Below are 12,824 nucleotides of genomic sequence, written 5' to 3' on the forward strand. Positions count from 1 at the left end.
ATCGGGATGGAAAAACATTCCTGTAGAACAATAGAACAAAGTTAACTTCCCGGCAGCGCACTCGTAAAATAGCCTCGTGTCCGAATGAGAAATGTATATTGGATGACCACCCAGATCACTTGGACACGGTGGAGTCTTGTAAGCAACGCAGGATTTAGTTTTAGCATCAAAAACCTCGCTCATGGGACAGCAACATTCGTAGGCGGCGTTTTTAAAGATTTTGTAAAACTTATGGTCGTCCGACGTGTGAGCTAATACCAAGGATTGGCTCTTGTTCTCGTAACAATCAAAATTAATTCCATCGGATGCGGAACCAAGGGGATTGGGCCATCCACAAGCTTGTACTCCGACGAAAAACACAAGACCTTGTGTACATTGGCATTCAAAGGGGACTCCCCAGCTGCATTGGTAGAATTTTGACGGGTCCGTTGGGTGCGGAATGAAAACGGGATTGTTAGAGTCATCAACTGGACATTTAGGTATCGCGGAGACAGTCGTAGGTCGTCCGGCCAACTTCTCGGGTTTCTTCGTGGTGTACGCATCGGGGATTGGGCCAGGCTTGGCTTGACACGGGTCAGGAGTACCGTGGTTGCAAGGCGCTGGGGTAGGAACTGGTTTAGGTTTCATGTTACAAGTACAAGAATCGCCGTGGTTACAAGGAGCCGATGTAGTAGTTGGTTTGGGCGTCGTACAACTGCATGGTGCAGGAGTCGGTGCTACTGGACAAGGAGTGGTTGAATTCGAGCAGGGCGTCGGAACCGCAGGCTTGGCTGTCTGGCAGCCACACGGCTTAGGAGTTGGCTTTGTCGTCGGAGGCTTGGGTTTCATACAGCCGCATTTGGGTGGTGGAGGCGTTGTTGGCTTTGGAGTGACGTGAGGACACGGAGTTGGACTGGGCGAAGGGATTTCGATAGGTTTAGTCAGAAACCAGACGCATCCTTTTACGTAGACGTCGAATTTCAATTCCGCCGGACATTGAAAAAGGATTGAGGCTCCATCTTGGCATCTGAAGTATTTAGTCGGGTCCTCTTTGTCCGTCAAGAAAATTGGGTTATCACTATGACCGAAAGGGCAGTCGTGTTTGTGTTTGTCATCGTGGCTATGACGACTGACTAGAGAGTCGTTTACAGGTGCTGGCAAAGTAGCATTTGGTATCTCGGATTCTTTCACGGGGATCGCCGTCGATGACACTTCTATATGGGGGATGCTCATAAATGAAGGTATGAAACCCAGAAATACGAAGAAATGCGCAGATCTCATGATGTCAACTTAATTAAATTGTCGTTAAATAAGTTAATCGATAATAATGAAGCCCCTTTATATAGCATACGATATAAATCGTAATTGTTTAAAAAGATAGGTCTATTTGTAAAATAAAAAACGTCTCATTTCAAATTTTAGACTAATTTAGGAAGATGACCTTGTGGTTTTTTATGTTCCTACGCATAACCTTTGCCCCGGACAAGTTTATTTTGCATAGTAACAATTCACGCCACGTTTCCTGTTAGGAGCACGTGGCATGTGACGTTTTGAAAGTCGCGCCACTTTAGGGTGCTCTTATCAAAGATCAAAACCATGGATAAAGAATGCGCGAGAGGAAATTTGTTTTCACGCTATAGGATCGGCAACTCCCTATCTCGATCGACAGCTTATTCTGTATATAGTCTGATCGGTTGTCAGCACGCGCAAAGCTAGTTCTCTATGTAACCTAGCTTTGTACGTGCTGTCAAGAGACAAAAAACTTCAGGATCTTCAGGATTTAAAATATACGCGAACTTTTTAGCTCGAGGCTCGTCTCTTGTCAGCAGGCACAAAGCTAGGTTACATAGAGACCTAGCATTGCGCTTGCTGACAACCGATGTTGTTACAGAGTATATACAGAATTTTCTGTCGCTCGAGATAGGGAGTTGCCTATCCTGTAGAGTGAAAACAAATTTCCTCACGCGCATTCTTTATCCATGTCAGAACTTTGATGGGCTTTTGGTATTATACTGAAACCTGAGAGCAAATATCGGCAGAGCTGCTTGGACTAACAAGTAACAACTAGAAATAAGCAGACTATTTATAAACTGAGTTATTTTTATTTACAATAGTTTTACAGACAAATTATAACCAGTAGTAATGTTTTGTTTGAGTGTAATATTACATAAGTGTCGTATAAATGACTTAACAACGGTACTTATTAAATTTAGAATGAGTTCCCCATTTCATGCAAAGAAAAAAAAAATCAATAAATTTGCATTATAATTATGGCATCGTGTAAATAATCTCTTGGTATTAATATATCAAAAAAAAAAAAAAAAAATCACAAGTAAGTAAAATTTTAATTTATGCGAATGTGTTATAATTTTTTAATTTTTATTTAGTATCACAACAAGCTCCTATCAGCAATCACTTCCAAATCATCTCTGCAGCGAGGTACAAACAGAGTACAACAAGTATGTTCCCAAATATCTTGAGGATAATGCGCTCCAACACTCCATACCCCCGTTTCCATATTATAACATTCCACAACCCCACTAGCTCTGTCAAAAGTCGTATCACTATGGAAACCACCTACAATATACAGCCAGGGTCCTATTACAACAATTCCAGCGTGATAACGAGGGGTAGGCACGTTAGTCACAACCTCCCAACTGTCTCCGTAAATGTTATAACAATCTATCGAGTCCACTAATACTCTGGTTCCAGTAGCTTCATCTTCGTGCCATCCACCGCAAATGTATAATTTGTCTTTGAAACACACCATAGAGTGATCGGCTCTTGGAGTTAACATAGGAGCTCTCGTTTCCCATTGGTCAGTTTCTGTGTCGTATCTCAATAAGCAATTTAAAACCAGATCTTGTTCCAAGCCTCCCGAGATAAATAGGTATTTTTTCCAAGATGCACCCGAGTGTTGGGCTCTGGATCCAGGGATAGGAGCAATTGGAGACCAACTATCCGTGTTTGAGTTGTATCTTTCGCAAGGGATTGATTCTTCGGGGATTTCCATCTCCCCTGATTCTCCAACTCCACCGACAGCGTACAGAGAATCACCAACAACGGAAAGTGAAAACCGACACCTCTCTTTTTGCATAGGAGCCATGGTTGACCATGAATTAGTCATTGGGTTATATCTAAAGCCAAATGGATGCACATTTTCTTGAAGACTCTGGTTAAAACATCCTCCCACTATGTAAATCTCATTGTTTAACACCGCAGTTCCAAAGTTACATTGTTCGACATGAGGTATGGAAGTCAGATATCGCCATTTTCCAACGCTTGGTAAATAGTAAGTTATTTCATTGGTAACTCCGGAGATTCCAAAACCTCCAACTTTGAGTAAGGACATTTCCATTCCCCTTGAGTTTACTAAGGAGTCATTATTGTTAGACTGATGAGGGTTGAGATAACTCGCTTCGGTCAAAGTCCAAATTTTATTAATCAGAGGACTACTAGCGAGAAGGCACTTTAACAAATTTGATCTGTATAATTCAGTTCTGTGGCAAGTTGAGATATCACCAAAATTGACGTAACGCGCCAATTGAGGTGAAAATTTGAGTCTTTCGTGAGGGCTAGTCTCTATCCATCTTAAAACTATATGAAGCACTTCCCATTCGGGGCAATTAACGGGGAAATCCGATTCCAACAAATGCTCCAATTGAGAAGGAGCCAAACGTTGAAATTCGGCAGTTTGAGAAAACTGTTTCAAATTGCTACACATAAAACGATAAACTTTCTTGCGTAAAGGACGGAGAGAATAGGTTTCAGCTATTGTGGCAATATCCACACAGTTATCAATGTCTAATTGTTCTTCTAAATAAGAAGAACAAGCCTCAACAACAGCCAATAGTTGAACGTGACTGGCAGCTGAAAGCACATCTTGAATGTTGCTTAAGCTTAAAGCCAGCTTAGAGGTATAAGCATAGTCTAGTAGATATTTCATGCCTTCAGCAGACACACCATTCAGGCATATCTCGCTTAATTTGCTTTCTTTCATAGCGTCGGTAAACATTGCTCTGAAGTAATCGCTACAAGACGCAAGAACCACTCTATGGGCTTTAAATGAACTTCCACCAGCTACTAATGTAATATCAAGAAGTAATCCTTTGCTTCTAAGCGCATTTAGGCCACTTAATAAAGTCCCCATGTGAGAAGGTGACTCAAATTGACAGGTATTTAGATTCATTCCTATATTCTTCATTTCGTCCTTTTGAAAACTGATAAACAATGGAAAAGTAAACAAATAATACGTTAGCCCTAACTACCAAGGCTTAGCAATACAGGAAATGACATATAAAAAATATAATGACAGTTAAACTAATGCTCGATTTAAATAAGACTTACAATTTTGTCATCAACGAGGCATGAGAGATCGTTTAATTTTTCATAAAAATATTAATTATTTACAATTAAATCCGAAAATTAATTAGAAATCGTAGAATATAAACGAAGAATCGTCCATTTTTTCTATTTACTAGTTTGCATTTTAAAATTCTTGATGACGTCAATGATGAAGGCCGTCAAGGACATTGAGTTGAGAAAATTACCACTAGAGTGATCTTTCATGATCCATCCGCTAGGAATCGGATATAAGACCAAAGAAGATACACGGAGCGTATATTTTCTTTGATAAGACCCAATTAACTATATCACGCGCTTGTGACGCCATCCCGGTGCAAGAAAGGGTCTAACGGCGCAATGGCGAGGGAAAAGGTCCCAGACTGGGGATCCCACTACTAATACTGCTAGTACTACTGTCACTACTACCAGAAGGGGATAATAGAAGAAGGATGACACTCTGTATCCTCTTAATGCTTTAGTTATGTAACGTCATTCTTCCCAAGCTCACCCTTTTAGTTTGCTTCCCCGCTCATCAAACTTCAGATGGGCATCGCACCGTAAGGTGAATTCAATAGTTGTTTGCCACTAAATCCCCAGCAATCATCCCACAAACCTCGTCTTGACGTGGGACAAAATGCACAAGCGCGTCGTGCCAAATATTTAAGCGCTAATAGAGTAATGATAAGGGAACTATTTATCGTGTATGTGATTCGGTTTAGTAACCTTGCTCTAAATGTTCCGATGTTGGGAAGAGTGACGTTACACTTACCCCGCGTTGTGGTACACTTCTCTCGAAGAGAAGTATTATATACTTCTGCTACTACTGATGCCACACGTTTAACTATTGACCAGGCGGTCATAGGTCCCTAAGAAGATGTAGAGAGAAGAAGAAATAACCTGTGATACGTTTAGTTCCTAAACAAAAAGGCAAACAAGCATAAAAGCAAACAGAAAAGACCCTGTGATATGTTTTTGGTTCCTAAGAAAGGGAAACCCTGTGATAAGTTTGGTACCAAAGGAAGAAAAGAAGAAAAAAACAAAAAAAAAAAAAACTTTTCTACCTTTTCTTACATTTATTCCATTTATAACATTTTATTACAATTTATTGTATTTTTTGTATTTTAATTGCTGAGCTCCCCTGTCTCTAGAGGGAGCCGCCCTGATACAAATAGAGTGTATTTTTTATACGGCAATAAAGAAACCTTGAAACCTTGAAAGGGAACTAAAAGAAAAGGCGGGAAGACCAAATTAACTATATCACACGCTTGTGGCGCCATCCCGGTGCAAACAAGGGAACTAAAAGAAAAGGCGGGAAATTTGACTGATTTCAAGAATACATGTATTTATACATTTCTTATCTGGGCTTCGAGATGGCGCCACCATCGTGTGATAAACTTGGAAGCTGTCCGTCTCCGTCCCATTGTTTTCAAAAGTGTCCCACGTACCCCAATAGGCAGGTTAACGCAAACGCCACTCTAGTGGAAATTTTCTCAACTCAATGGTCAAGGACGTTTAGTTTCAGGAGTGGAAATAAGCCACCAATAAAGTGGACAGTTTTAATTTCTATTTTGTGTCCAGTTTTTTCCTTGCTTATTTCCATTCCTAAAACAAAAAATACATAACATAAAATTTTTGTAGGCTTACCACCGCAGTAGGCTTCGCTCTGTCGTTGCCGGCGAATTAAATATTATTATTATTATTATTATTATACTTTCAATTGTCATCCTTAGTATTAAAGTTCAGAATGTCCGTCAAGAAATCTGAGACAACTAATGCTGATAGGCGAATCGTTTTAACTTCGTTTAAAACACTGAAGCCCTTTGAAACTCCTGAACAAGATATGGTACCTTTTTGCACTGACATTAAAATGTGCATTTAAAAATTACATAAATTCTGATTTTACTCGGTACTTACTTTAGCTAGGAAAGTGCAGATTGGTCATGGAGTTTGAGAAATTGAATCGTATTGGAGAAGGAACATATGGGATTGTTTGTAAGTCTATAGGGTAATGGCAGCCCTCTGCCTTCGACTGTATTAAACTCTATGGGGAAATAACATGGGGTGCCATTAGTCTATTAGAGTAGAATGACATTAGCAAACACCAACAAGTTAAATTTCTATATATAAAGACAGGGCCAGAGATACCAGAACAAACGAAATTGTGGCCATGAAAAAGATGAGGATGGAAAGGGAAAAGGATGGTGTTCCTGTCAGTGGCCTAAGAGAAATAAACATTGTACTAAATCTAAACCATCAAAACATTGTCAATCTGAAAGAAGTAGTTGTTGGACGAAGTTTAGACAGGTGCATATTTAATTACTCATTTAATAAGGTAAATTCTAACTATTTTCTACGTTATTAGTATATTTTTAGTTATGGAATATTGTGAACAAGATCTAGCCAGTCTCTTAGACAATATGCAAAGCCCTTTCTCAGAGTCTCAAGTAATACTTCAGGGTTCATACAAACCTGGAAAACCAGGAAAGCCTGGAAAAATCAGGGAAATAAATAGTTGACAAAAACCTCAGGGAAAACTCAGGGAAATTTCGAATTTTTAGTAAAATTCAGGGAAATTTAGAATTTTTAGTAAAATTCAGGGAAATTTAGAATTTTTAGTAAAATTCAGGGAAATTTAGAATTTTTAGTAAAATTCAGGGAAATTTAGAATTTTTAGTAAAATTCAGGGAAATTTAGAATTTTTAGTAAAATTCAGGGAAATCAGGGAAATTTGCGTCAAACAGGGGCCGAGTAATTAAGCAAAATGTTCATAAACATCCCCTCCATAGGATTAACATTACACTATACTCTGGAGGCTCATAACTCTGGTTCTATTAAAGATACGGGGATGTCCTTTGAGTATGTAATAGTTATATTTGCCCCCCCCCTCCTCCTTCGTTAACATTTGCTCCATAGGACACTCCATATACAGGAAAAACCTGGAATACTCCATACATGGGATAAACCTGGAAAATTCAGGGAAGTATATGGGGGGAAAAAACCTGGAAATCTCAGGGAAATTTGTTTTCCAAAAGTTGTATGAACCCTGTACTTAACAAACTTAATGTTAAAGAAAATAAAATTTTGTTAATTAACTTTTAAAAATTCTATTCAAGGTGAAATGTATCATGCTTCAGCTTTTTCATGGACTTCAATACCTTCACAAAAGCTTCATTGTTCATCGTGATTTGAAAGTTTCTAATCTTTTATTGACGGATAAAGGATGCTTAAAAATAGGTAAAAAAATAGGCCTAAGAAATAGACGGTCTTGAATTGGGTTTCAATAACTTAACTACTGTTTTTAGCTGATTTTGGGCTTGCAAGGAAATATGGTCTTCCGGTGAAACCTATGACACCTAGAGTTGTAACTCTATGGTACCGAGCTCCGGAATTATTACTCCAAGGAAAAACCCAAACTACAGCCATTGATATGTGGTAAGATTTCATTTAATTTAAGTATTTAAGTTGATTAATTTAATTAGTATTTAAGTTGATTAATTTAATTAGTATTTAAGTTTGATTAATTTAATTAGTATTTAAGTTTGATTAATTTAATTAGTATTTAAGTTTGATTAATTTAATTAGTATTTAAGTTTGATTAATTTAATTAGAATTTAAGTTTGATTAATTTAATTAGAATTTAAGTTGATTAATTTAATTAATAAATTTAGTATTTAAGTTGATTAATTTAATTAGTAAATTTAGTATTTAAGTTGATTAATTTAATTAGTAAATTTAGTATTTAAGTTGATTAATTTAATTAGTAAATTTAGTATTTAAGTTGATTAATTTAATTAGTAAATTTAGTATTTAAGTTGATTAATTTAATTAGTAAATTTAGTATTTAAGTTGATTAATTTGATTAGTATTTAAGTTGATTAATTTAATTAGCATTTAAGTTGATTAATTTAATTAGCATTTAATTAGCATTTAAGTTGATTAATTTAATTAGCATTTAATTAGCATTTAAGTTGATTAATTTAATTAGCATTTAATTAGCATTTAAGTTGATTAATTTAATTAGCATTTAATTAGCATTTAAGTTGATTAATTTAATTAGCATTTAATTATTATTTAAGTTGATTAATTTAATTAGCATTTAATTATTATTTAAGTTGATTAATTTAATTAATTTAATTATTATTTAAGTTGATTAATTTAATTAATTTAATTATTATTTAAGTTGATTAATTTAATTAATTTAATTATTATTTAAGTTGATTAATTTAATTAATTTAATTATTATTTAAGTTGATTAATTTAATTAATTTAATTATTATTTAAGTTGATTAATTTAATTAATTTAATTATTATTTAAGTTGATTAATTTAATTAGCATTTAAGTTGATTAATTTAATTATTATTTAAGTTGATTAATTTAATTAGCATTTAAGTTGATTAATTTAATTAGTATTTAATAATTTTAGGGCTTGTGGTTGTATCTTGGGTGAATTATTATTGCACAAACCTCTTTTACCTGGAAGATCTGAATTGCACCAATTAGAACTCATTATAGAGTTATTGGGAACTCCAAATGATAATATTTGGCCTGTAAGTTAATTAATTAATTAAATGATTAAAACAAACTTAATCATTAATTTCATTATTAGATTAAAAATAATTAATTATCATTTTAGGGATATTCAAGTTTACCAGCTTTGGAAAACTTTACCCTTAAACATCAACCGTAATTAATTAAATTAAATTAATATTCAAATCCCTTGAAAATTAATTAAATTCCTTGTTTATTAATTTTTATTTTTATTAATTTTAGTTACAACAATATTAAACATGTTTTTACATGGTTGTCTCCTGCTGGAATTCGATTATTAAATTTTTTATTTATGTATGATCCTAAGAAAAGGTATAATTAACAAAATATATATATATTTTTTAATTATAATTAATTAATCAATTAATTTTAATCGTTTTCTTTTTCAGAGCAACTGCGGAAGAATGCGTTTTAAGTTCTTATTTTAAGGAACAACCATTACGTAAGAGTTTTCTTAATTTTTTAGTAGATTAAGAAAAAACATGCCAGAAACTAATTAATTACTAATTAACATTTAAATAGCTTGTGAACCAGAATTAATGCCATCCTTTCCACAACATCGTAATTTAAAAAGAAAAAGTAGTGAATATGATTCCATCCCTGCACCAGATGACAGGTTAATTAAATAATAACTTAATATTTTTTTTAATTATTTATGCAAATTAGATTGAATTTACCCTTTTTTAATTTATTTTTCAGGGGAAAAGCTATTCCAAGATTGATTTAATTGAATTAATTATTGATTTAATTAAAATCCACCAATGAATTAATTATACATTAATCATCAGTTTGAACTAATTAAAATTCACCAATGAATTAATTATACATTAATCATGTTTTTGAATAATATTTTTTTTAAACTCTCGTATAAAATGAAATGAGAATAAAAATTGTACAACAACCATATCTCAAATAGCTCTGTTTATTTACATTTTTGCACTTTCCTATAGAGTAATGTCAGTTCTACGTATGCAAACGTCATACCCTTCTATCTCTTAGCTAAGTGTCATCCCCCCTACCAGGCGCGTACAGTATCCCCTCTTACAAAAGCGCGCCTAGAGGGAGGGATACACAGTCTACTCCCCCCTCTACCGACACTACTCTATTGTATTGGATACATAAATCACGTGACCAAACTCTTGTAGGTGAAGCCATTTTTAAATGTTTCCAATTCCGTGCAAGGTCTACTGCAGTAGTAAGTATACGTAAAATTGATATTTTAAAGTGAAATTAAGTGTAAATTTATGTTATTTCGTAAAATAAGTACTTTATTCGCGTCAATATTGCAAAAGTTTTTTCAAATAATCTAAATTTTAAGGTAAATTTAACCTTTTTACCTAAGCCTTGGCCCATAATGGAACTAACAGATTCTTCAGCCTTGGCTAATTGGCTTCCGCGTTTGAATCACGTGACCAAACTCTTGTAGGTGAAGCCGCCATTTTTAAATGTTTCCAATTCCGTGCCTGGTCTACTGCAGTAGTAAGTATACGTAAAATTGATATTTTAAAGTGAAATTAAGTGTAATTATACGTTATTAAGTAAAATAAGTACTTTATTCGCGTCAATATTGCAAAAATCTTTTAAAATAATTCGAAATTGTAAGGTAAATTTAAACTTTTTTCCTAAGCCTTGGCCCATAATGGAACTAACGGATTCTTCAGCCTTGGCTTCAGCGTTTGAACTATGTTTGGGAGATTTAAAAATAACGAATTTAACAGAACCAGTCTTGAAATATATTCAATTTAAAGCTAAATGTTCCGTGGATAGACTTAAAGATAATTTAAAATGGGAGGATTACTGTTTAAAGAACAATATTAAGCTAACCAATGTACCAAAAATTATCAAGCATACAACTACTGTAACTGTTCCAACACAAACTGAGACTTTTGCTAAACCTAAAACACGTGAACAAACGAAACCAGAACTTAAATCGGTTTCCATACAAACTTTGAACATGAAAAATAAAACGGTACAGGTTAAAATGAAAGACTTAAGACATAAGAGTCGAACAAAGCAGCCTGAAATAAAAAAGGAAATAGTTGTAAAACCTCGAGTTAAGGCAGATGTCCTAAGAGTGTCTCCAACAATGCTCAAACTAGAAAACCAAGTACTTGATAATTTAATAAATGACGTTAAATTCGAAATGGAAAGAATTGAGTGGAAAAATAAGGTGGATGAAATGAATACGAAGCGAAAGAAATTAAAAGCAGTTAGAAAGCAAATACGTAAATTAGAGTCTGAAGAAAGTTCAAGTTCATGTACTTTAAGTCTATCCCATTCCCAAGAAAGTTCTTCCAAGTCTTGTAAACCATTATGCCTCACACTGCCTGAAGATAAGTTGAAACAAATCATGAGTCATAATTCTAAGATTTGTGAAACCAAGCTGAAAATACCAGGAATAAAGTTAGAGCTACTTGATAGGTAAGTTCAATCAGAAGTGAGATGAGACCAGAAGTACTGAGCTAAGCAAATTCTTCACTTGGCGAAAGTGAATATTCTTGATAAGACAACAACGGTTGGCCCTCTGGTAGCAGTTTCTTAATTTTCCCTCCAAAACGTGAGAGGCTCGCGGCGGTAGACGGACGAACTAGATTCAAGGAGCCGCGTCCGTGTTCCGCGGCTTTAGGTTGAGGGGAAGGGGGTAGGAAATGTTTTTGGAACTCGACAAATTTTTTTCTCTCTAGTGTAGGCGCGTGGGAAGCGGTGGCATAAAATCCTCAAATTTGTTCACTAGTGCCAGGATCTACTACTAATGCTAGAGCTCTTTACTTCTAGTCTCATACCACTTCTGGCTCAATAAATAAATAAATTCATATAATTCTATTTAAAATTTTAAACTTGATACTTTAATTAGTAAATTAAATTTGGCATTTAAATAAATTGGGTAAAAACTAAAAAAGTATCGTACAAAAATATTTTATGTACATTTGTTTCTAGATTGGCTGACAATTTGCTACAGGAAACTTTACAGTCTGTAACTCAGGAAGTTGTAGAAATAGTTGATTATATCGCCACCGTTAGTTATCAGGAGGAAGTTGAGTTTTTCTGAGTTTTACACCCCTATATTAGTCTTCCAGGCGCTTAGCCAGTGTTTCCATCTCGTACATTTCATTTTGTAGAATTAAACGTTTTAGCTCCTCGGAATTATTCTTCTTCTGTTTTTGAAGTTGTTTCAAGAGTCTTATTTTTCGCCTAATTACTTCTGTAGACCGAAATAAAAATATAATTTGTTTTAAATACTTCTGAGTTTTATTGGAACTTTTATTAAATCAAAGGTGGAATTCATAAACGTACGTCGGACGCAACACAATGCAATTTAGTACAGGCAAGGGCAGGGCGTCGTGCGCAAAAGGCAGACGTTCGCGCACGACGCCCTGTCCTTGCCTGTACTAAATTGCATTGCATTGCGTCCGACGTTTATGAATTCCACCGAAAACAACCTACCAAGGAAAGGAACTCTTTCCTTTATCATAAAAAGGGGCAAAGGTTGATGGGAAGCAGTTGAATGATATTCCCTCCACATTTTTGAGTAACAAACTCCAAAAAGTAGTAAAATGCAAATAAAACTGAATGAGAGCGAAGCCCATTTGGCGTCCTGTGACCTAGTTAGTCTTAATTTGACCCTTTCAATCAGGGATTCGTTCATTTCTATAAGTTTCGCCATCTCCCTATTAGCTAATTCTTGAATATGTCGAGAATTTTTCTTCTCTTTGTCTTTAAATAATTTTTTTACACTTTCTTTTTCATCAATGGTGTTTATGGGTTTACTATAATGTTTTTTCATCATAATTGGTGAAGGTAGTGACGGATTTTTGCCGTCAAATGTTTCGTGTAATGTTGTATTACAATATACGTATGTTTTTTCCTCCAATTTCTCAAGAATGATTAAAATAATCGCGAAATTCCAGAATTGAGTAAAGTTTTTCATAGTTGGCACGTTTTTAGTATATTT

At 34.7% G+C, this 12,824-nt stretch overlaps 4 protein-coding genes across 6 annotated transcripts; 2 read left to right on the forward strand and 2 right to left on the reverse strand.

The window, feature by feature from the left end:
* Positions 1-2,061: 2,061 nt before the first annotated feature.
* LOC149651806 (kelch-like protein 22) lies at positions 2,062-4,485 on the reverse strand. The gene is made up of 2 exons (XM_089848872.1): positions 4,327-4,485; positions 2,062-4,199 (listed from the first exon to the last, which is right to left on the reverse strand). Exons 1-2 carry the CDS (start codon positions 4,335-4,337, stop codon positions 2,369-2,371), a joined length of 1,842 nt encoding a protein of 613 aa, XP_089704998.1. The 5' UTR covers positions 4,338-4,485; the 3' UTR covers positions 2,062-2,368.
* Positions 4,486-5,961: 1,476 nt separating this feature from the next.
* Cdc2rk (cyclin-dependent kinase 10) lies at positions 5,962-9,778 on the forward strand. Its single transcript, XM_089848873.1, has 12 exons — positions 5,962-6,166; positions 6,243-6,315; positions 6,453-6,627; positions 6,686-6,767; positions 7,437-7,557; positions 7,626-7,755; positions 8,748-8,871; positions 8,958-9,007; positions 9,095-9,184; positions 9,262-9,314; positions 9,395-9,488; positions 9,572-9,778. The coding sequence occupies exons 1-12, from the start codon at positions 6,068-6,070 to the stop codon at positions 9,597-9,599; spliced, it is 1,119 nt and encodes a 372-aa protein (XP_089704999.1). The 5' UTR covers positions 5,962-6,067; the 3' UTR covers positions 9,600-9,778.
* Positions 9,779-9,996: 218 nt separating this feature from the next.
* LOC149651808 (uncharacterized) lies at positions 9,997-12,111 on the forward strand. Of its 3 annotated transcripts, none has more exons than XM_089848875.1 (4): positions 9,997-10,067; positions 10,215-10,351; positions 10,500-11,293; positions 11,810-12,111. In XM_089848875.1, the coding sequence occupies exons 3-4, from the start codon at positions 10,512-10,514 to the stop codon at positions 11,919-11,921; spliced, it is 894 nt and encodes a 297-aa protein (XP_089705001.1). In that variant the 5' UTR covers positions 9,997-10,067; positions 10,215-10,351; positions 10,500-10,511; the 3' UTR covers positions 11,922-12,111. The 3 variants fall into 3 exon arrangements, with proteins under 3 accessions (XP_089705001.1, XP_089705002.1, XP_089705000.1); XM_089848876.1 differs by having other exon boundaries at positions 10,018-10,067; positions 10,240-10,351; XM_089848874.1 differs by lacking the exon at positions 9,997-10,067 and having other exon boundaries at positions 10,090-10,351.
* LOC149651809 (uncharacterized) lies at positions 11,691-12,800 on the reverse strand. The gene is made up of 2 exons (XM_089848879.1): positions 12,317-12,800; positions 11,691-12,074 (listed from the first exon to the last, which is right to left on the reverse strand). Exons 1-2 carry the CDS (start codon positions 12,798-12,800, stop codon positions 11,938-11,940), a joined length of 621 nt encoding a protein of 206 aa, XP_089705005.1. The 3' UTR covers positions 11,691-11,937.
* Between the last annotated feature and the right edge of the window lie 24 nt (positions 12,801-12,824).

Source organism: Phalangium opilio, unplaced genomic scaffold (assembly GCF_054372755.1).
Source record: "Phalangium opilio isolate 3A_F unplaced genomic scaffold, DU_Popi_V2 ptg000082l_1, whole genome shotgun sequence".
Classification (NCBI taxonomy): domain Eukaryota; kingdom Metazoa; phylum Arthropoda; class Arachnida; order Opiliones; family Phalangiidae; genus Phalangium; species Phalangium opilio.